This window comes from Polyodon spathula, chromosome 50 (genome assembly GCF_017654505.1).
Source record: "Polyodon spathula isolate WHYD16114869_AA chromosome 50, ASM1765450v1, whole genome shotgun sequence".
Taxonomy (NCBI): domain Eukaryota; kingdom Metazoa; phylum Chordata; class Actinopteri; order Acipenseriformes; family Polyodontidae; genus Polyodon; species Polyodon spathula.
The window spans coordinates 1,678,584-1,704,270 of record NC_054583.1 but is presented as its reverse complement, the minus strand read 5'-3'; the positions used below and the strand labels follow the sequence as shown (position 1 = coordinate 1,704,270).

Genomic DNA, 25,687 nt, shown 5'->3' with positions numbered 1-25,687 from the left:
TATATATATATATATCTATATTATATATATATATTATATATATGATATCTAATTAATCAGGGAAAATGTTATCGCCAACGTGTTGTCATATGTTATACAGGATCATTTTAGTCTTCCTCCGAGCTAGAATCCTCCTCTTCCTCGGAGATATCAGCGATCGGAAAACGCAGGAGACCTGCAACCCCACTCAGCTGATTCAGTTCTGAAAATAAACAAATAAATAAATACATTCTGTATATAGATATAGATTCCATTAGAAACTGAAGAAACAGAGAGTTACTGAAACTAAACTGAGTCGAGCAGAGCAGCGTTTTTTTCGCTCAGTCTCAATGTTGCTGTTTAACGAAATACTCACGCTCTCCTGACACGTGCAGACTGGAAAATATTCTGAAGACAAAAAAAAAAAAAAAGAAGAAGAAACACTTTAGCAGTACAATGACAAGCAGTTATCAGAATGCGAGACTGCACATCAGCCCCAAAACTTAGCAAGTCTCTTCTCAATCGGACAAGAGGTTCTCTAGATATGTATGGGTTGTTGATGGGTTGATAGGGAGGGCGAGGGTTGTTGATGGGTTGGGTTGTCGATGGGTTGATAGGGAGGGTGAGGGTTGTTGATGGGTTGGGTTGTCGATGGGTTGATAGGGATGGTGAGGGTTGATTGATGGGTTGATAGGGAGGGTGAGGGTTGATTGATGGGTTGATAGGGAGGGTGAGGGTTGTTGATGGGTTGATAGGGAGGGTGAGGGTTGTTGATGGGTTGATAGGGAGGGTGAGGGTTGATTGATGGGTTGATAGGGAGGGTGAGGGTTGGATTGATGGGTTGATAGGGAGGGTGAGGGTTGATTGATGGGTTGATAGGGAGGGTGAGGGTTGTTGATGGGTTGGGTTGTCGATGGGTTGATAGGGAGGGTGAGGGTTGTTGATGGGTTGGGTTGTCGATGGGTTGATAGGGATGGTGAGGGTTGATTGATGGGTTGATAGGGAGGGTGAGGGTTGTTGATGGGTTGATAGGGAGGGTTGAGGGTTGTTGATGGGTTGATGGGTAGGGTTGTTGATGGGTTGATAGGGATGGGTGAGGGTTGTTGATGGGTTGGGTTGTCGATGGTTGATAGGGTTGTTGAGGGTTGTTGATAGGGAGGGTGAGGGTTGTTGATGGGTTGATAGGGAGGGTGAGGGTTGTTGATGGGTTGGGTTGTCGATGGGTTGATAGGGATGGTGAGGGTTGATTGATGGGTTGATAGGGAGGGTGAGGGTTGTTGATGGGTTGATAGGGAGGGTGAGGGTTGTTGATGGGTTGGGTTGTTGATGGGTTGATAGGGAGGGTGAGGGTTGTTGATGGGTTGGGTTGGGATGGGTGTGGGTTGTTGATGGGTTGATAGACAGGGCGAGGGTTGTTGAGGGTTGTTGATGGGTTGATAGGGAGGGTGAGGGTTGATTGATGGGTTGATAGGGAGGGCGAGGGTTGTTGATGGGTTGATAGGGAGGGCGAGGGTTGTTGATGGGTTGATAGGGATGGTGAGGGTTGTTGATGGGTTGATAGGGATGGGGCGAGGGTTGTTGATGGGTTGATAGGGAGGGCGAGGGTTGTTGATGGGTTGATAGGGATGGTGAGGGTTGTTGATGGGTTGATAGGGAGGGTGAGGGTTGTTGATGGGTTGGGTTGTCGATGGGTTGATAGGCAGGGCGAGGGTTGTTGATGGGTTGATAGGGATGGTGAGGGTTGTTGATGGGTTGGGTTGTTGATGGGTTGATAGGGAGGGTCGAGGGTTGTCGATGGGTTGAGTTGGCGAGGGTTGTTGATAGTTGAGGGCGAGGGTTGTTGATGGGTTGGGTTGTTGATGGGTTGGGTTGTTGATGGGTTGGGTTGTTGATGGGTTGATAGGGAGGGTGAGGGTTGTTGATGGGTTGATAGGGAGGGTGAGGGTTGTTGATGGGTTGGGTTGTCGATGGGTTGATAGGGAGGGCGAGGGTTGTTGATGGGTTGGGTTGTCGATGGTTGATAGGGAGGGCGAGGGTTGTTGATGGGTTGATAGGGAGGGTGAGGGTTGATTGATGGGTTGATAGGGAGGGCGAGGGTTGTTGATGGGTTGATAGGGAGGGTGAGGGTTGTTGATGGGTTGATAGGGAGGGTGAGGGTTGTTGATGGGTTGATAGGGATGGTGAGGGTTGTTGATGGGTTGATAGGGAGGGCGAGGGTTGTTGATGGGTTGATAGGGAGGGTGAGGGTTGTTGATGGGTTGATAGGGAGGGCGAGGGTTGTCGATGGGTTGATAGGGATGGTGAGGGTTGATTGATGGGTTGATAGGGAGATCGAGGGTTGTTGATGGGTTGATAGGGAGGGTGAGGGTTGTCGATGGGTTGATAGGGAGGGCGAGGGTTGTTGATAGGGAGGGTAGAACGTAAGCTCTTTACCGCACGGTTCCCCCGTTGTCTTTCACACTGTCCACCAGCTTCACATAACGACTGCGTGTGGCAATGTCTTCATGCCTGGACAAGAGACACGGGCAGACAGACAGACAGAGCGAGAGGAAAAATAAATAACCTTGGAAACCTGCAGCAAACTTTCTGAATCCATTTTCTGCTTTTCCAGAGAGAGGAGAGGAGAGAGATAGAGGCACCAAGACAGATTTTTAGCTACGGTAAGTGTTCTGAAAGAAAGCAGCAGCAAGGGGATACCTGAAAAGGTTGTCGCTGATCAGGAGAACGTCGATGGCCATCGCTTCATTTGCCCGCTCCACATGAGAAACACTGCGAGAGAAACACAAGAAACCAGAGACTCAATACTGCACAGCAGAGAAGGGAATCAGACTCCCGCTGCACAGCAGTGTGATCCAGTCCTGGTTTCACTAGCAGTTTAATAATCAGACTCCCGCTGCACAGCAGTGTGATCCAGTCCTGCTTTCACTAGGAGTTTAATAATCAGACACACCTGAGCTTGTTGCCTAGATACACTGGGGGCTGATCAAGCTGGTAGCAAAACCTGGACTGGGTGACAGTGCTGTGCAATAGGACCAATCGCAGGCTGTATTCCAAGCAGGGGGGAGGGTTTTATTTACAGCAGAGTTAGATTGACAGACGATAATTAAAACGGTAAGAGAAAATAATTTTAAAAATGAATAAAGACGGCAGATCTGACGAAAAACACATTTTCAAAAAGGCCACGGAGCGAAGACGAGAACACAAAAGAGAAAAACAAAAAAATATCGAACGAACGACGATGATTCAGAACTGAACGAAATCACCGGCCATCAACAGACAGACAGACAGACAGAGCCTCACAATCCTGTTCAGTTTGACGCTACACTATAAAGAAAGGAGAGGAAGGAGAGATGTTTCAAAGCAGAGTAGGTGGCCTCTGATTCCCCCCCCCCCTCCCCGGGACTTTCCGTGGGATTATCACACAAACAGCGAGAGAGACAAACGAGTCTGAGAACATCTCTGGAATCCCCCTTCTCTCTCTCTTTCTTTCTCTCCTCCTCCTTTACCATCACTCTCCTCCTCCCCTCCTCCTTCCTCCCCTCTTTCTTTCCCGTCCGTATCCTCTCATTCTCCTCTCGTCTCACCCCAGTCCCATCATTCTTCTGCCCTCCCACTCCTCTCTGGTCAAACACTGCATAAGTGCACCACTCCCCTTCTCAAACCACATCAAATCTATTTATTTCACTAAAAAAATAAACAAATAAAAATTATATACGAATTTTCACCATCAGAAGAGACCACTGAGGTCTTGAAAGCTTGTGAATAATGATTATTTAGTTTAGTTAGATTCCAATTCGGGCTGGGGGGGTTGGTGGTTTTTTTAGTTAGTGAATAGAGGAAGGACACAGATAACTCCTTCTCTCTGTCTATGAAAGATCTATAAATAATAGATATCTATGATTATATTATATATATATATATATATATATATATATATATATATATATATATATATAATATATCTCACACACTTGTGTGTCTCCATACCAGAGTATTCACACAGATAAAATTATATACAGACTGTTCTATTTATATGTATAATATATATATATATATATATATATCTACACACACAGACAGACAGACAGACAAAAACAGGCAGAGATATACAGACAGGAATGTCTGCTTGTTTTAACACGAACGTCAAGACATTAAACCCTCTCTCAGAGAGTAAAAGGGTCGATTTAAATCTATTTAATCCTCGCCCCCCCCACCCCCAGTAAACACTTCAGAGTGCTCGTCTTCAATTTCAAAACCCTCCAGGCTGAGAATCCCGTTGAACCTCAGCCAGCACGCCACAGCAAACAAACCTGAGAGAATTATATACAGAAGTTATCGCTTGGGGGGGGCTGGGGTTAAGAGTTTAAAGGAGCACTGACCATCTTTAAAACCCATTCTCTCACCTCTTACTAGCTTTATTAACATGATCACTGACCCCTCCCTTTACAGGAGCGCTGACCATCTTTAAAATCCATTCTCTCACCTCTTACTAGCTTTATTAACATGATCACTGACCCCTCCCTTTAAAGGAGCGCTGACCATCTTTAAAATCCATTCTCTCACCTCTTATTAGCTTTATTAACATGATCACTGGCCCCTCCCTTTAAAGGAGCGCTGACCATCTTTAAAACCCATTCTCTCACCTCTTATTAGCTTTATTAACAGGATCACTGGCCCCCTCCCTTTAAAGGAGCGCTGACCATCTTTAAAATCCATTCTCTCACCTCTTATTAGCTTTATTAACATGATCACTGGCCCCTCCCTTTAAAGGAGCGCTGACCATCTTTAAAATCCATTCTCTCACCTCTTATTAGCTTTATTAACAGGATCACTTACCCCTCCCTTTAAAGGAGCGCTGACCATCTTTAAAATCCATTCTCTCACCTCTTATTAGCTTTATTAACAGGATCACTGAACCCTCCCTTTAAAGGAGCGCTGACCAACTTTAAAATCCATTCTCTCACCTCTTATTAGCTTTATAAACAGGATCACCGGCCCCTCCCTTTAAAGGAGCGCTGACCATCTTTAAAACCCATTCTCTCACCTCTTATTAGCTTTATTAACAGGATCACTGACCCCTCCCTGTAAAGGAGCGCTCCCGGGGCCCCCTTTTTAAACCGGAGCCGCTGACCTCCTTTTAAATCCTGTGCTCACCTCTTATTGCTTTAATTACATTATCACTGTCCTGTTCAATGCCTTCATCAGCGTTACTGAAACTAAACTGAGTCAAGCAGACCAGCGTTTGGGCTCTAGTGCCTTCATCAGTGTAATGTGTGTGTGTGTGTGTGTGTGTGTGTGTGAGAGAGATTTTGGAAGTGTCTCTTTCTTCTCCTGCTTGCAACGTCACTGATTTATTATCAACTCATTCGAGAATTATTTTTCGTTTCCCAACACCGAGACTGACAAAGCGCTGGAGGGGCTGAGGACAGTGATCTCACTTCCTGTCTGTCAGTCTGTCCTGAAGGCTGGGTGTCTCTCTGTCTGTGACTCACACAACTGTAAACATCTGTGCCCCCCCCCCCCCCCCCCTCAGTGACACATACTGCTGTTTAAAAACAATAAAAATAAATCAGACAGCGAGAGAGAAAAACAGTGATACGGTTAGACCAGCCCACCTGGCTGAGTTACCCCTTGTTAGCTCTATCACTGGCCCCTCCCGTTAAAGGAGCGCTGACCATCTTTAAAATCCATTCTCTCACCTCTTATTAGCTTTATTAACATGATCACTGGCCCCTCCCTTTAAAGGAGCGCTGACCATCTTTAAAATCCATTCTCTCACCTCTTTTTAGCTTTATTAACATGATCACTGACCCCTCCCTTTAAAGGAGCGCTGGCCATCGTTAAAATTTAATCCTGGCTCAGCCTGGCTCGCTGTGTGTGTGTGTGTGTGTGAGTGTGTGTGTCAGTGTGTGTGTGGGACCCTGAGCGAGTCGCTTCACCTCCTTGTGCTCCGTCCTTCGGACGAGACGTCAAACAAATGAGGTCCTATTGGAAGAGACTCTGCAGCAGCAGCAGTTCTTGATCACCCCCCCTAGTCTCTGTCTGGATGACATTCATCATAATAATAATAATAACACTTTCTTGCCTTCTCTTTCTCTCTCATTCTATCAGACTCTCTCGTTTTTTTTAAAGCATGGAGCATCGGTACTGACCCATAGACGGCCCGGTCTGGCTCGTGCTGAAGTAGCTTATAGAAATCCTCCAGCGCCTTCACTTCCCCTGCAGCCTGAGAGAGAGAGAGAGAGAGAGAGAGAGAGAGAGAGAGAGAGAGAGAGGGGGGGTGGGAAAGTATGGGAAGACTCCAGGAGAAGGGAGGAAGAGACAGAGAGCGAGAGAAGGAAGGGGGAAGCAGAGACAGAGCGAGAAAGAGGGGGGAGAAAAAGGGGGAGATGGAGAGAGAGGGGAGGGAGGGGAGAAAAACAGAGAGCAAGTAAGAGGGGGAGACAGGAGAAAGGGAAGCCGAGACGACAGAAGACAGAGAGAGAGAGAGAGAGAGAGAGAGAGAGAGAGAGAGAGAAGAGAGAGAGAGAGAGGGGAGCAGAGAGATGGGGGGAGAGAGGGGGGGGGAGAGAGAGAAAGAGAAACTTTTATCATGAACAGCTGGGAGCTCCCTTCCATACAGCAGCCGGTACAGCTTGCATTAATAACCGTCACACAGGCTCCCATTGACACACAGCACAGCCTGCTGCTGAAGGACCAGTCCTGCAGACCTGGCTGGGATGTCACTCCCTTACCTTAGTGTCCGACAGGCGACTGATCACTGCGGGATCGGACAAGACTTCTGAAGAGAGAGAAAGAAAGAGAGAGAGACAGAGGGGTTAAAAAAACACTAACCTAGAGATAGTCAGCGCTCCTTTAAAGGGAGGGGCCAGTGATCCTGTTAATAAAGCTAATAAGAGGTGAGAGAATGGATTTTAAAGATGGTCAGCGCTCCTTTAAAGGGAGGGGCCGGTGATCCTGTTAATAAAGCTAATAAGAGGTGAGAGAATGGATTTTAAAGATGGTCAGCGCTCCTTTAAAGGGAGGGGTCAGCGATCATGTTAATAAAGCTAATAAGAGGTGAGAGAATGGATTTTAAAGATGGTCAGCGCTCCTTTAAAGGGAGGGGTCAGTGATCATGTTAATAAAGCTAATAAGAGGTGAGAGAATGGATTTTAAAGATGGTCAGTGCTCCTTCTCAAACCTCCTCTTAAGTAACAAGCTGTGATTTTTGCCGGTCTGGTTCTGACCCACCTTTGAGGGAGTACTTGTGTCCCGAGGAGGAATGGACCTGCATGAATTTGGACCGGTTCTCCAGCAGAACTTTGTTGTCGGTTTTCACAGCCTGCTGGAACAGGTACGTGCAGAACTGATCCTTCACAAAACCAGGACTGGCAATGAGAACACACTTCACAACTAGAGACAGAGAGAGAGAGAGAGCGAGAGAGAGAGAGAGGTCTCTACTTCAGGGAGCTCTGAAGAACTCTCCCTACGAGAGACTGTATGAGAAGCACACTTTTCACACAAACTAGAGAGAGAGAGAGAGAGAGAGATGAGAACACACTTCACAACGAGAGACAGAGAGAGAGAGAGAGAGAGAGAGAGCAATGAGACCCCTCACGAGATAGAGAACACTACTAGAGACAGGAAGTGAGAACTCGTCTAACACTCTTTCCTAACAGAGGAGAGACAGAGAGAGAGAGAGAGATGAGAACACACTTCACAACTAGAGACAGAGAGAGAGAGAGAGAGAGAGAGAACACACTTCACAACGAGAGACAGAGAGAGAGAGAGAGATGAGAACACACTTCAAAGTCACAACTAGAGACACAGAGAGAGAGAGAGAGATGAGAACACACTTTTGTTGCTCTCACAGAGGAACAGAGGGAGAGAGAGAGAGAGAGAGAGGAGAGAGAGAGAGAGAGATAGAGACAGAGAGACACAACTAGCTCACTCCCTCTCGAGGAGAGAGAGAGATGAGACACACTTTCACAACTTGAGAACGACTCTCTCTAGACTCGAAAACAGTCTTGTGTGAAGAGACAGTGCCGAGCGATAGCTCTCTCTGAAGAACCCTACACTTCAACAAAACTTGAGAACAAGAGAGAGAAGAGAGAAGAGAGAGAAGATCTGTCCTGTCTGTCCTGTCTCAAAAGACAGAGTGGGAGCTTCAGACTACACAGAGTCCTAAGGGACGTAAGTCGCAGAGTTAATCTTTGCTAGCTCACACTTCCTCAACCTTCTGCTCTCTGAAGAGTGTTGAGAGAGAGAAGATGAGAACTGTCTTAACAAAACTTCACAACTTAGAGGAGAGAGAGGAGAGAAAGAGACAGACAGACAGACAGAGACAAACTCCCTCACCCTCGAAGTTGATGTGTCTCAGGATTCCCTGCATCACAGCGTCATAGAAACGATCAAGAGCCTGGAACAGAGAGAGAGAGAGACTTGTAACAAGACTATTAATTCTACCCTGAATATTCAAGAAAAATTCAATAAACCCCCCCCCCCCCCCCACCTTGTGTCGGGTGTGGAGATAGGTTCCTCCCTCCACACCCTCACGACTTGTCTGAATAATGTGGAACAGTCACCTGTCGTGCGTGCACAGGGGCGTGGTGGGTTGAGTGGGGACTGCCCCCCCTCACTGTCGAATCCTGAGCGTGTGCGCCCGACCACCCGACCGAGGTGGGACCCCTGCCCCACCCCTCACCCGGCCTGTGCTCAGCCCCCCCCCCCTCCCCCCCCCCCCAACCACATTGTTGTGGGCTGCACACCGCCAGACCGACAGCCCCCCCGTGGCCCTCCCCCCCCTCACCTTGTCGTGCTGTGCGCAGCCCCCCGCCCCCCCCCTCACCTTGTCCTGCTGGCTCAGCCCCCCGCTCGCCAGCCCCCCTCACCTTGTCGTGCTGGGGCACAGCCCCCGGGGGCGGGAACCCCTCCTCGCCCGTGCCAGGGGGCGGGTGGGCCTCACCTTGTCGTGCTGTGCGCAGCTTCCCCTCCTCTTGCGGGGAATGGTTTGCTCCACTTTGCCCCTCACCAGTGTCATGGCGGGCGTGACGAGCACGATGTTCGCCAGCCCCTCCTGCATCACCACGGCACCCACATCTGCCTTCTGAGCGGGGTCACACGCCTGCTCTGAGAGAGAGAGAGAGAGAGAGAGAGAGAGAGAGGGGGTAGTGGCGCCCACAGAGCCTCCTCTGAAAAAGGGGACCTCAGAGCCTACGAGCCTCCTCTCTGAGAGAGAGCGTGGAGAGACATACTCTCTCTACGAGCTCCTCTCTCTCGCTACCACGTGCCTCTCACCACTCAAACCCCACTGCCTTCTGACCTGCTGAGAGAGAGAAGAGAGAGAGAGAGAGAGAGAGAGAGAGAGAGAGAGATAGAGAGAGAGAGGAGGGGGGGTCACTCCTGCTCTGAGAGATAGAGAGAGAGAGAGAGAGAGAGAGAGAGAGAGAGAGGGAGGTCACACACGCCTGCTCTGGAGAGAGAGAGAGAGAGAGAGAGAGAGAGAGAACGAGAGAGAGGTCTCTACAACAAAAGACAAACACACAGTCCTGCCACACGAGAGGATCTGACTGCTCTCCTCAACCTAACTCTAGAGCTGAGAGGAGGAGAGAGTAGAGACAGATGGAGAGGGGGTGGGGTCACACCCCTAGCCCCCTCTTCGAGACGATACTCTCACCTCTCTCCAGCTGCGACAGAAAACACACGACAAACTGCCTCTGCTAAACAAGAGAGAGAGAGAGAGAGAGAGAGAGAGAGAGGGGGTCACACGCCTGCTCAGAGAGAGAGAGAGAGAGGAGAGAGAAGAGGGGGGGGGAGAGAGAGAGAGGGGGGGTCACACGAACACCCCTCTGCTCTGAGACGAGAGAAGAGAGATAGACTCTCTCGAGAGAGAGAGAGGGCTCTGTCCAGACCAACGCCTGAAGGAGCTGAGGGAGAGAGAGAGAGAGAGAGCAGGAGAGGAATGGGGAGAGAGTGAGAGAGGGGGGAGAGACCACAGAAGGAGGAAGAGGAGGAGGAGGGACCTCTCTCAAAATCAAATTCAAAATCTGCTTTATTGGCATGACACGAGTATTGCTAAAGCACAGTGCGTTACAATCCAATCCAATCTCTCTGCTCACCTATTCTCTCCAGCACGACGCTATCCCACAGCTTCTTAGCCAAAGTGAACTTCCTGTTCAGTTCCAACTCTATAGTGTGGTATGCACCCATCTGAGAGGGAGGAAGGGGAGGGGAGGGGAGAGAGAACAGAGGTTTCTTCACTCTGAAGGGTGAATCCCCGCCTGGTCGACACCGGCCACCCTCGCCTGATCGTCAGCCCCCCCATTTCAGCGGAGAGCTCTCTCAGGGGTCTCCAAACCTGGTCCTGGGGGGCCGCTGCCCCTCCTGGTTTTAGTTCCAACTGCACCCTAAATTACCTAACTGGAGGCTGCGTGGTCCAGTGGTTAAAGAAACAGGCTTGTACCAGCAGGACCCCAGTTCAAACCCCAGCTCAGCCACTGACCCCCTGTGTGTGACCCTGAGCGAGTCACTGAACCCCCTTGTGCTGCGTCTTTGGGGTGAGACGTTGTTGTAAGAGACTCTGCAGCTGACGCATAGCTCACACACCCTAGTGTCCTGCAAAAGCGCTTTGTGATGGTGCTCCACTGCGAAAGGCGCTATATAAAAAATAGATTATTATTATTATTTAAGGTACGTTATTATTAAGCTTCTAATAAGCACTTAATATGTCCAATTAAGTAACTGAAGGTACAGTTTGAACCAGGACAGACCCCTGATCTCCATGACATCTCTCTCTCTCTCCTTCAGTCACTCGTGTGAATAATTCCATGTTAAAATGCGCCTTGCTGATAAAGCTCCTCCCGCACTGCTCTCATACCTTGACGTACTCGTTCTCCTGTATGTTGGTGCCCTTGACCCTCAGCTGACAGGCCTGGGAGTCGAAATCGATCGTCTCCACACAGATGGTCAGAGTGGTGCGGACACGGCTGCTGCCCACGCTGCCTGTGGACGACTCCGTCTGGACCTTCCTTTACAAAGAACAACAGCACATTTAAAAGAGCGAGCGCGGTTAGAGACGGGGGGGGGGCTTCAAATCCTGGCTCAGCCACTCACTCGCTGTGTGTGTGTGGAGACTACATTTGGGGGCTGATTCGTCAAAGTGATTTACAGTATAATCGTAAATCTCGAAAAACTACTCACTTCTAAATCTTTTGTAGTCACTTTTGTATTACTTTAGTATAAATACATTGTTAATTTGGATTCTAGTTTGTTTTTTTTTTTTTTTATGTTGTTTTTTTCTGACTTTATGTGAACGAAAAGATACACATTTGCCCGTTTTCCCATTGGAAATAGTGACATTTTGAAATATCACTGTCCTGGTCACAAAAGCAAAGTTTGTGGGGAATAATAGCCATTTTCTATACTTTTGAGGCATAAGCAATTAGGAAATAACACTTACTACCCAGGAACAAAAAATAAATAAAAAATTTGTTACACGGTGTAATAGTGCTGTACCGATTGTAATAGAGGTCTGTATGGTTTGTGCTACAAGACCATAGCATAAAGAACTACAGCTCCCAGCATCTCCGCACCATTGCCGCAGGTGAAAAAGCATGCTGGGAACTGTAGTTCCAGCTGGTGCTGTACCGATTGTAATAGAGGTCTGTATGGTTTGTATTGTGCTACAAGACCATAGCATAAAGAACTACAGCTCCCAGCATCTCCGCACCATTGCCGCAGGTGAAAAAGCATGCTGGGAACTGTAGTTCCAGCTGGTGCTGTATCGATTGTAATACAGGTCTGTACTGCAGACCCCTGCACAGCTCACTGTAGTTCACAGCGTGGTTCTTGAATGAAGCGTGAAGCGTGTTTTACCACATGAACCCGTTCTGCCCCACACGCAACCCCCCACCAGGACCACGTAGTATCACGACATACATGAGATCGTATCGTGATCTGCACATCGCAATAGGGATCGTGACATCACTGTAGCGTCACAACCCACGTCGCTGAGCCCCGCCCACCTGATCGTGGACGCCCGTAAACTGTCCCCCACTTGCAGCAGGTTGTAGGTGTGCCACATGTCTTCAGGTTCCTCCGGCACCAGAGCCACCTGACTAAAGGTTCCGCGCGGAGGGAGAGAAACAGAGTCAGCAGCACATTTAAAACAGGAATTACAGAACTGGGGTAAATCACACACTTCTATTAATGGCAGCTACTGTTCTCATGGGGGTTAGTTTAAAAGCAATTACTGTAATAACATATGATGCTGTAAATTATATATATATATATATATGATACTCCTCTTTGTCCTAGTCGTACGTAGATTTGCCATGTCACCCCCTGTGTGATACAAGAACCCCCAATCAAATTTCGTTATAGGACATTATTGTATACTACTGTGAAATTATATATATATATATAATATATATATATAATATATATATTTACTCCCAGTTTAAATGTAAACCTGCGTAGAATATATATTTCTCCTGTTAACACCATAAAGTAAAATGAAAGCTGCTGCATCACCCTCTCTATATAGAATGCAAATAGAATTTTGCTTCATAAAGTCCAGTGAAAGCTGCTGAATAATGTTCCCTTGTTAACATATTGAATTGCACCCCCTCTATATAGAATGAACTCCCTCAGCTTCATAGAGTCCAGTGAAAGCTGCTGAATAATGTTCCCTTGTTAACATATTGAATTGCACCCCCTCTATATAGAATGAACTCCCTCAGCTTCATAGAGTCCAGTGAAAGCTGCTGAATAATGTTAACTTGTTATCATATTGAATTGCACCCTCTCTATATAGAATGAACTCCCTCAGCGTCATAGAGTCCAGTGAAAGCTGCTGAATAATGTTCCCTTGTTAACATATTGAATTGCACCCCCTCTATATAGAATGAACTCCCTCAGCTTCATAGAGTCCAGTGAAAGCTGCTGAATAATGTTCCCTTGTTAACATATTGAATTGCACCCCCTCTATATAGAAAGAACTCCCTCAGCTTCATAGAGTCCAGTGAAAGCTGCTGAATAATGTTCCCTTGTTAACATATTGAATTGCACCCCCTCTATATAGAATGAACTCCCTCAGCTTTCATAGAGTCCAGTGAAAGCTGCTGAATAATGTTCCCTTGTTAACATATTGAATTGCACCCCCTCTATATAGAATGAACTCCCTCAGCTTCATAGAGTCCAGTGAAAGCTGCTGAATAATGTTCCCTTGTTAACATATTGAATTGCACCCCCTCTATATAGAATGAACTCCCTCAGCTTCATAGAGTCCAGTGAAAGCTGCTGAATAATGTTCCCTTGTTAACATATTGAATTGCACACCCTCTATATAGAATGAACTGATTCAGCTTCATAGAGTCCAATGAAAGCTGCTGAATAATGTTCCCTTGTTAACATATTGAATTGCACCCCCTCTATATAGAATGAACTCCCTCAGCTTCATAGAGTCCAGTGAAAGCTGCTGAATAATGTTCCCTTGTTAACATATTGAATTGCACCCCCTCTATATAGAATGAACTCCCTCAGCTTCATAGAGTCCAGTGAAAGCTGCTGAATAATGTTCCCTTGTTAACATATTGAATTGCACCCCCTCTATATAGAATGAACTCCCTCAGCTTCATAGAGTCCAGTGAAAGCTGCTGAATAATGTTCCCTTGTTAACATATTGAATTGCAACCCCTCTATATAGAATGAACTCCCTCAGCTTCATAGAGTCCAGTGAAAGCTGCTGAATAATGTTCCCTTGTTAACATGTTGAATTGCACCCCCTCTATATTTATTATACAATATATCAGGAATACGTCTTTAATTACAACGTACCTTAAATAATAATAATAATAATAATAATAATAATAATAATAATAATAATAATAAATACAATTTATGTACCTGTCATCTTTGGTGTATAAAAAGTTTTTCTGAATGATTCAGCCTGGAAAGGCGTGTGATTGATCTGTAATCGATTCATTATTTATTTTCCTACAATTATAAACGATAATTACGGGAGGTGCGACGAGGCAGGACGACAATTAGAAATCACTGCGAATTAAACATTAATAAAAAAAATAAAATAAATTAATACAGACGTGTGACGTGTTCGTACCGAAGAGACCAAAAACGAATAGACTTTGTGTAGCTCTGCGTTTATCAAACCGGCTTGCAAACGAAAATAATAAATTCAAACTGAGTGATTAATAGAGATATATTAATTTATATATATATTTATACTAACAATAACACAGCATTGCAGCAAAATAACAGCAAAACTCTCTCTCTGCTTTATTTAGGTCCTTAGTTCTTCCAAACTTACCCGCAATTGTCTTTTTCGATGTCCTTACTGAGTAACTTCATGTTTAATTAAAAAAATATTTTAAAAAAAATGACACTTATATAATAAAATTAAACAGCTCTTAGCTTAAGCTTCGACATGCTTCCTGCATCCGCCGCTGGCCCACAATGCAGCGCGGCAGGGAGACGCTCTTTCCAGGAACTCGGGCCGCCATCTTTGTGAGGGGCAACGAGGCCCCGCCGGCCTAGGTCGAATCGCGGCAGCCATATTATTGAGGGGCAAAAGTGTTATACTGGACTGTGGCTCCAGCAATGATTCACACAGCCCCCCTGAGTTTCAATAGCCATAGTTTTATATATTATACTGGACTGTGGCTCCAGCAATGATTCACACAGCCCCCCTGAGTTTCAATAGCCATAGTTTTATATATTATACTGGACTGTGGCTCCAGCAATGATTCACACAGCCCCCCTGAGTTTCAATAGCCATAGTTTTATATATTATACTGGACTGCGGCTCCAGCAATGATTCACACAGCCCCCCTGAGTTTCAATAGCCATAGTTTTATATATTATACTGGACTGTGGCTCCAGCAATGATTCACACAGCCCCCGAGTTTCAATAGCCATAGTTTTATATATTATACTGGACTGTGGCTCCAGCAATGATTCACACAGCCCCCCTGAGTTTCAATAGCCATAGTTTTATATATTATACTGGACTGTGGCTCCAACAATGATTCACACAGCCCCCCTGAGTTTCAATAGCCATAGTTTTATATATTATACTGGACTGTGGCTCCAGCAATGATTCACACAGCCCCCCCTGAGTTTCAATAGCCATAGTTTTATATATTATACTGGACTGTGGCTCCAGCAATGATTCACACAGCCCCCCTGAGTTTCAATAGCCATAGTTTTATATATTATACTGGACTGTGGCTCCAGCAATGATTCAGACAGCCCCCCTGAGTTTCAATAGCCATAGTTTTATATATTATACTGGACTGTGGCTCCAGCAATGATTCACACAGCCCCCCTGAGTTTCAATAGCCATAGTTTTATATATTATACTGGACTGTGGCTCCAGCAATGATTCACACAGCCCCCCTGAGTTTCAATAGCCATAGTTTTATATATTATACTGGACTGTGGCTCCAGCAATGATTCACACAGCCCCCCTGAGTTTCAATAGCCATAGTTTTATATATTATACTGGACTGTGGCTCCAGCAATGATTCAGACAGCCCCCCCTGAGTTTCAATAGCCATAGTTTTATATATTATACTGGATTGTGACTCCAGCAATGATTCACACAGCCCCCCTGAGTTTCAATAGCCATAGTTTTATATATTATACTGGACTGTGTACTGCTCCAGCAATGATTCATACATTTCCACAGCCCCCCTGAGTTTCAATAGCCATAGTTTTATATATTATACTGATTCAAACAGTGTACTGCGGTATAAAAGAATGGCTGTTGAAACTATACATTTCAACAGGTGAAACAGTGTGAAGTGCTGTCCGATAGGGGGAGCTCTATTCTCATTATTAGCGCAATGACTCATTAGAATGATAAAGAAACGAGATCTGTGTTTCGTAACATTGATTTTTTTTTCATATTGTATTTATTTTCCAATTATCATAAATTTGCTGAATAATGTTCCCTTGTTAACATATTGAATTGCACCCCCTTCTATATAGAATGAACTCCCTCAGCTTCATAGAGTCCAGTGAAAGCTGCTGAATAATGTTCCATTGTTAACATATTGAATTACACCACCTCTATATAGAATGAACTCCCTCAGCTTCATAGAGTCCAGTGAAAGCTGCTGAATAATGTTCCCTTGTTAACATATTGAATTGCACCCCCTCTATATAGAATGAACTCCCTCAGCTTCATAGAGTCCAGTGAAGGTTCTGCTGAATAATGTTCCCTTGTTAACGTATTGAATCACACCCCCCTCTATATAGAATGACCTCCCTCAGCTTCATAGAGGCCAGTGAAAGCTGCTGAATAATGTTCCTTTGTTAACATATGAATTGCACACATCCCCTACTATATATAATGAACTCCCTCAGCTTCATCAGAGTTCCAGTGAAACGCTGCTGAATAATGTTTCCCTTGTTAACAATTTTGAATTGCCCTCTATATAGAATGAACTCCCTCAGCTTCATAGAGTCCAGTGAAAGCTGCTGAATAATGTTCCCTTGTTAACATATTGAATTGCACCCCCTCTATATAGAATGAACTCCCTCAGCTTCAGAGAGTCCAGTGAAAGCTGCTGAATAATGTTCCCTTGTAGTTCATTTTGATTGCAAGATGTTAAATATAAGATCTAACTTATGTTCATGCAGTCAACCCTAAAATTCTAAGGAGATGCAAAACTGTCATGCCGAGCTGTACAGCAAACAGAAAACTATTCAGCTATTTGATGCATGAGTCATGATGCATATGCATGTTGCACTCAGAATATATTTTCTCCTTATTAACAGTTCAAGACAAGATCACTGCGTACTGTATGTGAGAAGAGAACTATTGTTGTCCATAATGCACCCTGTGTGTGTGTGTGAGAGAGCGAGGGAGAGGGAGAGTGTGTGAGAGAGGCAAGCACAGGGAGGATAGGGAGATAAAGGGAGAGAGAGAGGGTGTGGAATGGAAAGGGCGCAGTGTGTGGAAAGAGGAAGAGGGGGAACAGGGAGATGAGGGGTGAGAGGAAGACAGACAGGGGGTGAGGAAGAGAGAAGAGGAGAGTGAGGGAGAGGAAGATAGAGAAGGGGGAGAGGAAGAGAGAAAGGTAGAGGGGAGAGGAAGAGAGAAGGGGAAAGAGGAAGATAGAAAGGGAGAGGGGAAAGGAAGAGAGAGGAGGAGAGGAGGGGGAGAGGAAGATAGAAAGGGAAAGATGAGAGAGGAAGAGAGGGGAGAGGAAGATAGAAAGGGAGAGGAGGAGGAAGAGAGAGAGGGAAGTAAGAGAGAGGAGAGAGGAAGATAGATATGGAGATTGTGGAGAGAGAGAGAGAGAGAGAGAGAGAGAGAGAGAGAGAGAGAGAGAGAGATGATTTGCAGGGGTATTAAAACAACACATACAGCATCAGGTTCCATTCAGTCCTTATTCATAGTCTCTGCCTGGCAGTGTCAGATTTGCCTTGGCATGAAGACGCCACTAAGACTAGACTGATGCCCCTGGTCCGGTCATTATGTCATATATGAATCATAGCCTGGCACACTGACGCACACACACAGACACGCACTGACACGCACTGACACATAGAGGACTTCATTGTACAGCAACATAGTCAATGCACTCACTGTGTGAGGAAATCCAGCTATCTGTTTATTAATATGCTTTGCAGACCTCTCTGTGCTTTACAATGCTTGGAGTGGAGATAGTTAGATAGATACACAGGTAGAAACTATAGCTGATATATATATACAGTTAGATAAAAAGTTTGATAGAGAGATAGACAAAAAAAAGGAGGTCTTGCTGGTCCAGCGCTTAAAGAAAAGGGGTCTTGATACCAGGAGGTTTCAAATCATCCCGGCTCAGCGGCACTGACTCGGCTGTGTGTGTGTGTGTGTGTGTTGTGTGTGTGTGTGTGTGGTGTGTGTGTGTGTGTGTGTGTGTGTGTGTGTGTGGGGTGTGTGTGTGTGTGGACCCTGAGCGAGTCGCTTCACCTCCTTGGGCTCCGTCCTTCGAACGAGACGTCAAACAAACGAGGTGCTATTGGAAGAGACTCTGCAGCAGCAGCATTTGTTGATGATGGCAGAGTTCACCCCAACCCTAGGTTCTCTGCGAGTCGCTTTGATTAAAGCCGTTAAAAATGCCTAAAATACCTAATACTAATAATAATATCATAGAAAGATAGACATAGTGTGCGGATTATATATTACAGGGTTAGAACCAGTCAAACTAGTCTCTTGTGCTAGTGTCCGCTTTTGCGTAAAAGTTGATAGACATAACTGGCATGTGAGAGAACAAACCTCGCTGGTGTGTTTTTTTGTGTGTGCCCACCTGGTGTGTGTGGTCCGTATTGCGTGTTCTGTCAATCTCAGGTTTGTGGTCTCCGTTGTTGATGGTAGACTGTGTATCAGTGTTGTGTCTCGTGTGTGTGTCTGCGTGCATCAGTGATGTGTGTCAGTGTGGTTCTTTGTTGTGGCGAGTTGTGGTGGATCAGTGTGTGTGTGTTTTTGTTTTGTGTGTGTTTGTGTGTGGTAAGTGTCTGTGTGTGTGTGTCTCAGTGTGTCAGAGGTAAAGGAAACAGACCTCCTGTGTGTGTGTCTGTGTGTGTGTGTGTGTTGCGGTGTTGTGTGTGTATCAGTGTGTGTGTGTGTGTGTGTGTGTGTGTGTGTGTTTTGTGTGTCTGTGTAATCATGTGTGTGTGTGTATCAGTGTGTGTGTCTCTGTGTATCAGTGTGTGTGTCTCAGTGTGTGTTGTGTCTCTGTGTATCAGTTGTGTGTGTATCAGTGTGTGTGTGTATCAGTGTGTGTGTGTGTGGGCTGGGCAGTGTCAGGTGGGGGTGGAATTAGTTATTTATTAAATATTTAATTCTCATGAATGTCGCATTGCTGAGATAGCTGCCATTGTTCGAGTCATTGCATCATTGCATAGCTGTATCAGTCTTTCTAACCCCTCTCTCTCTCTCTCTCTCTCCCTCCCTCCATGGAGCTTTCCCCCGGCAATCTCTCCCTCTCAATGACCCTCTGTCCCCTTCTCAATGAACCTCTTGCTGGGACAACCTCTGTCCGGGAAACAACCTCGCTAGGGCCTGTATGAGCATCTTTCTCTTCTTTCTAATCCTTTCCTCTCTATCTCTCTATCTGGCGTCTTTCTAGCTATCTATAGATCTAGATATTCTACAAGGCATGCATTATCTGATAAACCCATATTAAGTTTACCACTGTAGCTTTCCCTATAAAAAAGGCTTTACCAGACCCCTAGTTGCTTTAGCTCTACTGGCGCTTTACCAGACCTCTCTGTGCTTTACAATGCTTCCCTGTGCTTTACCACACCTCTCTGTGCTTTACAATGCTTTCCCTGTGCTTTAATGCTTCTCTCTGCTTTACCAGACCTCTCTGTGCTTTACAATGCTTCCCTATGCTTTACCAGACCTCTCTGTGCTTTACAATGCTTCCCTATGCTTTACCAGACCTCTCTGTGCTTTACAATGCTTCCCTGTGCTTTACCAGACCTCTCTGTGCTTTACAATGCTTCCCTATGCTTTACCATACCTCTCTCTTCCTGTGCTTTACCATACCAATGCTTTACTTCCCTATGCTTTACCACAACCTCTCTGTGCTTTACAATGCTTCCCTATGCTTTACCAGACCTCTCTGTGCTTTACAATGCTCCCTATGCTTTACCAGACCGTCTCTGTGCTTTACAATGCTTCCCTATGCTTTACCAGACCTCTCTGTGCTTTACAATGCTTCCCTATGCTTTACCAGACCTCTCTGTGCTTTACAATGCTTTCCCTGTGCTTTACCATACCTCTCTGTGCTTTACAATGCTTCCCTATGCTTTACCAGACCTCTCTGTGCTTTACAATGCTTCCCTATGCTTTACCAGACCTCTCTGTGCTTTACAATGCTTCCCTATGCTTTACCAGACCTCTCTGTGCTTTACAATGCTTCCCTATGCTTTACCAGACCTCTCTGTGCTTTACAATGCTTCCCTGTGCTTTACCAGACCTCTCTGTGCTTTACAATGCTTCCCTATGCTTTACCAGACCTCTCTGTGCTTTACAATGCTTCCCTATGCTTTACCAGACCTCTCTGTGCTTTACAATGCTTCCCTATGCTTTACCAGACCTCTCTGTGCTTTACAATGCTTCCCTGTGCTTTACCAGACCTCTCTGTGCTTTACAATGCTTCCCTGTGCTTTACCAGACCTCTCTGTGCTTTACAATGCTTCCCTGTGCTTTTCAACCAGACCTCTCTGTGCTTTACAATGCTTCCCTATGCTTTAACAGACCTCTCTGTGCTTTACAATGCTTCCCTATGCTTTACCAGACCTCTCTGTGCTTTACAATGCTTCCCTATGCTTTACCAGACCTCTCTGTGCTTTACAATGCTTCCCTATGCTTTACCAGACCTCTCTGTGCTTTACAATGCTTCCCTATGCTTTACCAGACCTCTCTGTGCTTTACAATGCTTCCCTGTGCTTTACCAGACCTCTCTGTGCTTTACAATGCTTCCCTATGCTTTACCAGACCTCTCTGTGCTTTACAATGCTTCCCTATGCTTTACCAGACCTCTCTGTGCTTTACAATGCTTCCCTGTGCTTTACCAGACCTCTCTGTGCTTTACAATGCTTCCCTATGCTTTACCAGACCTCTCTGTGCTTTACAATGCTTCCCTATGCTTTACCATACCTCTCTGTGCTTTACAATGCTTCCCTATGCTTTACCAGACCTCTCTGTGCTTTACAATGCTTCCCTGTGCTTTACTAGACCTCTCTGTGCTTTACAATGCTTCCCTGTGCTTTACCAGACCTGTCTGTGCTTTACAATGCTTCCCTATGCTTTACCAGACCTCTCTGTGCTTTACAATGCTTCCCTATGCTTTACCAGACCTCTCTGTGCTTTACAATGCTTCCCTGTGCTTTACCAGACCTCTCTGTGCTTTACAATGCTTCCCTGTGCTTTACCAGACCTCTCTGTGCTTCACTGTGCTGTGTGTTTACTGCCGGACTCTTTCATAAGCGAAGTATTTATGGTATCCAGCTACGTAATTATCTATCAATCAATCTGCATCTATCAATAATAATAATAATAATAATATGTATCTATCTAGTTGTAAAATATATGAATACACAAATAAATAAGACAACGAACAGAATATTTGATCTCACATCTTCAAACTTTAATTCTTTTTTTTTTTTTCACCAAAAAAATAAATAAAAATGCATATACGATTAGCACCACATAACAGAGGAGACCGGGGCCGGCTGTCACACGGTTTACTTTTGATTATTTTCCTCAGTCTGTTGACATGCTGCGAGGTTCTGTTTCCTGGCTATATTGAAGAATAACTCTCTGTCTGCAAATTGATGTTCTTTATTTTGGCATAACTTTATCCCAGATGTGATCCTTGGACTGTTGAAAATGCGCTGGTCACCTGTGACACCCTGCCCCGTACCGGGGGTCGATTATATAAGAACATAAGAAAGTTTACAAACGAGAGGAGGCCATTCGGCCCATCTTGCTGGTTTGGTTGTTAGTAGCTTATTGATCCCAGAATCTCATCAAGCAGCTTCTTGAAGGATCCCAGGGTGTCAGCTTCAACAACATTACTGGGGAGTTGGTTCCAGACCCTCACGATTCTCTGTGTAAAAAAGTGCCTCCTATTTTCTGTTCTGAATGCCCCTTTGTCTAAACTCCATTTGTGACCCCTGGTCCTTGTTTTCTTTTTTCAGGCTGAAAAAGTCCCTTGGGTCGACACTGTCAATACCTTTTAGAATTTTGAATGCTTGAATTAGGTCGCCGCGTAGTCTTCTTTGTTCAAGACTGAACAGATTCAATTCTTTTAGCCTGTCTGCATATGACATGCCTTTTAAACCCGGAATAATTCTGGTCGCTCTTTGTCACAGCCTAATTACAAGCTGGTTTGACTTCCAGACAACAGAGCCCAAAATTTCAGTGTTAGCATGTGACAAGCGACCCTGGTCTCCCTTACATTAGTTATATTATAAACAAGAGTTAATAGGCTTTAGTAGAGTTTATACAGTACAAGTTAAAAAAATTAAGAGATTTATTTATATATGTATACATAAATAAATCTCTATAAAATACATTAATCTCTGTCAGATCTTAGCACCATTGAAAGTTAAGTTAAACTTTGTGAAATATTAAGTTTGATGAGGCTGGTCGTGTTTAGATTAACGATTTTGTATCGTAACTGACTATCCCCGTTCAGTATCCAATGTTTTAACCCCCCCTTTTCTATTTTTGGTTGTTATTTGAACGTTTTTGTTCACACGTAGCCTTTCACTCGCTCTGCGGGAAGCGTCGGGGCGTTTCTGGTCGGGCTGCTGTGCCGGCTGGCGCTGTCGAAATTGGGACCAGAAGCGGGGCGGGCGCCGCTGACGAGAAGCGCCCCTCCGAGAAAGAGCAGGGCGGCCGTGCCCCAGCCAAAATACAGCGCCGGACCCAGCTCCCTTTTACGCGGGGCCGGTACCAGCGGGTTATAAAAATCTTTGATGATGGAATTGGCGGTCCAGCACACGGGGATCAGATACAGAAACCCCGCCGCGCAGAACAGAGACCCCGATATCAAACTGACCCGCGACTTGAGCGGGCTGTCCTCTATGCACTTGGTGCATTTCGCCCCGACTATCCCGATCATGAGAGCGAGCATCGCGATCAGCGCCGAGATGATGGTGAGCGCCCGGGCGGCTTGCAGGTCCCTGGGCAGCGCCAGCATGGAGTCGTACACTTTGCATTGGATCTGCCCGGTGCTCTGCACGATGCAATTCATCCACAGACCTTCCCAGATGGTTTGCGCGACCACGATGTTGTTGCCGATAAATGCCGTGACTCGCCACATCGGGAGAGCGCATGTCGCGATAGCCCCGACCCAGCCGATGACGCAGAGAGACAAACCTAGAAGCTGTAGACCCGTGGTAGCCATCGCTAATATTATTATTATTATTATTATTATTGTTTCGAATAGCTAAAATTGTTAACCACAAACCACAAAAAAAAAAATGTTTATAAATATATATATTTTTAATGCAACTATTTGAAAAAAAAAATGAAATTAATAAACTAATCTAATAAACTTTTCTGTCCGGGTGATTGAAAAAAGAAGTCCCTTCAGAGTCGAGATTCAAAACGCGTCGCGCTTTGTAAAGAAGATTACTGATCAGATCACAAGTCAGACTCCTCGCACTTATCCCCCGATGAAATATCAACACAAGCTTTTCTTCTTGTAAGATCCCCAAATTCTTCCTCGAAATGCTTCTTCAGATTGTCCGATCTTGGGTTATATTCCACCCGCGGGATCATAACAACAGGAAACTTTAGTAGAAGTTTTGGTGAAAGTTTTACTCCTTCAAGATTCTGAAAAACAAAGTTTAGAATACTTAATACATGATTCAGACACTGAATCATTCTGGAGCCACAGTCTGCAGTATAATATATAAAACTATGGCTATTGAAACTCATTGCTGGAGCCACAGTCCAGTATAATATATAAAACTATGGCTATTGAAACTCAGGGGGGCTGTGTGAATCATTGCTGGAGACACAGTATAATATATAAAACGATGGCCAGGGGGGGCTGTGTGAATCATTGCTGGAGCCGCAGTCCAGTATAATATATAAAACTATGGCTATTGAAACTCAGGGGGGCTGTGTGAATCATTGCTGGAGCCACAGTCCAGTATAATATATAAAACTATGGCTATTGAAACTCAGGGGGGCTGTGTGAATCATTGCTGGAGCCACAGTCCAGTATAATATATAAAACTATGGCTATTGAAACTCAGGGGGGCTGTGTGAATCATTGCTGGAGCCACAGTCCAGTATAATATATAAAACTATGGCTATTGAAACTCAGGGGGGCTGTCTGAATCATTGCTGGAGCCACAGTCCAGTATAATATATAAAACTATGGCTATTGAAACTCAGGAGGGCTGTGTGAATCATTGCTGGAGCCACAGTCCAGTATAATATATAAAACGATGCTATTGAACCTTATGGAAAGACAGTCTGAATCATAAGTCCCGCTACAGTACAAAGGGTTGGTCTTATAAACGGAGGCTAATAACTGCTTAGTCATAATAATAATATAATAATAATAATAATAATAATACCTTTTATGTCCGTGTATTCAGGGCAGAATGTTTCCCAACAGAATTCCCTTCAGGATTACACAGATGAGAAAAATTCCTTGGAGGGCTGGGGAAAAAATAAAACTGCTCCCTTTTCCCAAACGAAAGAGGAACGCTGTCCGGTGTCCAGTGTCCAGTGTCCGCTGTCCAGTGTCAGATAAACAGACCCACCTGGCCGTGTGACAGATCGGATAATTGTCGGACAGTGTGAGGAAGCGAGAGTCGGAGCTGCGAGTCCAGCTGTGGAGAGAGAGTGGTGTGGAGTTCGCTGGAGTGACCAGAGTGACCGGGGCAGAAACCAGTGGCCGGGGGGTCGCTGGGGTGTTATCCAAGTGCAAGGCTCTCCCCAGTACAAAAGATAACGTGTCTTCAAACAACTTTCTATCGGCTATTCAAACACTGGCAATAGACTTGTTTCTAAATTTGTGTGTGATAGAGAGGAGTGGATTGTGTGTGTGTGTGTGTGTGTGTGTGTGTGTGAGAGAGAAGAGAGAGTGTGTGTATGCTGTATGTGTGTGTGTGTGTGTGTGTGTGAATGTCCAACTCAGTACTTGTAGTGAGAGAGAGAGATCTGTGTGTAGCTGTATGTGGTGTACCCTCAAAATGTAATATATGTACCATGTGTGGTATACAAAATATTGTTGTGAATCCAACTCAGTACTTTATAGTACCGGTACAAAATCAGTGAAATGGCGATAGTTATATTATATTGACGAGTCACCATATGGTAAGCTGTTTAGTGTACCGATATGCGGTAACGATTCTATATAGAGGAAGAGGGGGTGCAATTCAACATGTTAACAAGGGAACATTATTCAGCAGCTTTCACTGGACTCTATGAAGTTGAGGGAGTTCATTCTATATAGAGGGGGTGCAATTCAATATGTTAACAAGGGAACATTATTCAGCAGCTTTCACTGGACTCTATGAAGCTGAGGGAGTTCATTCTATATAGAGGGGGTGCAATTCAATATGTTAACAAGGGAACATTATTCAGCAGCTTTCACTGGACTCTATGAAGCTGAGGGAGTTCATTCTATATAGAGGGGGTGCAATTCAATATGTTAACAAGGGAACATTATTCAGCAGCTTTCACTGGACTCTATGAAGCTGAGGGAGTTCATTCTATATAGAGGGGGTGCAATTCAATATGTTAACAAGGGAACATTATTCAGCAGCTTTCACTGGACTCTATGAAGCTGAGTGAGTTCATTCATATATAGAGGAGGGGATGCAGAGTGTGTCTTGAACCAAATTCTCAGACAGTATGTAATTTATTCTTGATAGTTCCACTCTTTATAACAGATAGGTGCCTCTTCGTTTACTTACAGGGAATAGCTGATCTTTCCTCTACTCCCTCAAAAAGTAAAAGGTTTCCCTTGCCAACAGCGGTGTCACTCCCATGAGAAGAGGTCCTGGTAACAGCAAGAGGCAACCATCCTATGTGAGCACAGAGATGAGAGGTCTGGTAAAGCTTAGGGAAGCATTGTAAAGCACAGAGAGGTGTGGTAAAGCATAGGGAAGCATTGTAAAGCACAGAGAGGTCTGGTAAAGCACAGAGAAGCATTGTAAAGCACAGGGAATCATG

General features: G+C 45.2%; 2 protein-coding genes across 2 annotated transcripts; both read right to left on the bottom strand.

Annotated features, from left to right (window-relative positions):
• Positions 1–99: 99 nt before the first annotated feature.
• pelo (pelota mRNA surveillance and ribosome rescue factor) lies at positions 100–14,428 on the bottom strand. Its single transcript, XM_041238758.1, has 13 exons — positions 14,288–14,428; positions 11,985–12,077; positions 10,838–10,988; positions 10,080–10,170; positions 8,927–9,090; positions 8,320–8,380; positions 7,213–7,374; positions 6,714–6,760; positions 6,132–6,205; positions 2,677–2,748; positions 2,413–2,487; positions 356–387; positions 100–202 (listed from the first exon to the last, which is right to left on the bottom strand). The coding sequence occupies exons 1-13, from the start codon at positions 14,326–14,328 to the stop codon at positions 108–110; spliced, it is 1,158 nt and encodes a 385-aa protein (XP_041094692.1). The 5' UTR covers positions 14,329–14,428; the 3' UTR covers positions 100–107.
• A 7,344-nt stretch (positions 14,429–21,772) lies between these two features.
• Positions 21,773–24,381, bottom strand: LOC121306833 (claudin-4-like). The gene is made up of 2 exons (XM_041238769.1): positions 24,082–24,381; positions 21,773–23,326 (listed from the first exon to the last, which is right to left on the bottom strand). Exon 2 carries the CDS (start codon positions 22,893–22,895, stop codon positions 22,239–22,241), a length of 657 nt encoding a protein of 218 aa, XP_041094703.1. The 5' UTR covers positions 22,896–23,326; positions 24,082–24,381; the 3' UTR covers positions 21,773–22,238.
• Between the last annotated feature and the right edge of the window lie 1,306 nt (positions 24,382–25,687).